We start from the raw sequence: 512 nt of genomic DNA on the forward strand, positions 1-512 counted from the left end.
AACACTCACCTCTCTGGCAGCCAAGACTATAGTTGTTAATTGGGAACGATCCCCCCATTCTGCTAAAAATGTTAAAGTAAAAGCTTGAACAAAGATTGGAGAAATAAAATGTAGCCACTTCTTCTGAGGTATTGTGGTGCCTGGCCCTGATTCCACATCTCCTGGCCCATTTAACAGTTTAGTTCTCTGAAGCTGTGGAGGACAAGGAGAAAAAAAAAACAAAAACCACCATTAGATTGTGGTTGTGGTATAGAATGTCATCTAAACAACTCAAATTAAACACTTAAATGGTAAAGCTGGCCATTAGGTATCTGGAATGTTATTAGCCACTGACTGCTGCATTATCAATGCATTATTTATACTAGACACCATTTTAAAAAATTAGCTACGTATATGCACACACACGTGTGTGTACATATACAGTCACACATATATACACACAAGTGTAATCACCTGTAACCTTCAGTTATTGTCCATCTTGTATAGCTTGTACTAACAGAGCAGTGTCAGCA

At 38.1% G+C, this 512-nt stretch overlaps 1 protein-coding gene across 1 annotated transcript in view; it reads right to left on the reverse strand.

Moving 5' to 3' along the window:
- Positions 1–9: 9 nt before the first annotated feature.
- TMEM165 (transmembrane protein 165) overlaps positions 10–512 on the reverse strand; it is a gene marked incomplete at both ends in the record, with an annotated part of 3,952 nt that continues 3,449 nt past the window's right edge. Inside the window, one exon of the mRNA XM_010182163.1 lies at positions 10–192. Within this exon, the coding sequence (XP_010180465.1) occupies positions 10–192 (183 nt within the window). The remainder of the gene's footprint in view (positions 193–512) is intronic.

This window comes from Mesitornis unicolor, unplaced genomic scaffold, assembly GCF_000695765.1.
Source record: "Mesitornis unicolor isolate BGI_N332 unplaced genomic scaffold, ASM69576v1 scaffold51243, whole genome shotgun sequence".
NCBI lineage: Eukaryota > Metazoa > Chordata > Aves > Mesitornithiformes > Mesitornithidae > Mesitornis > Mesitornis unicolor.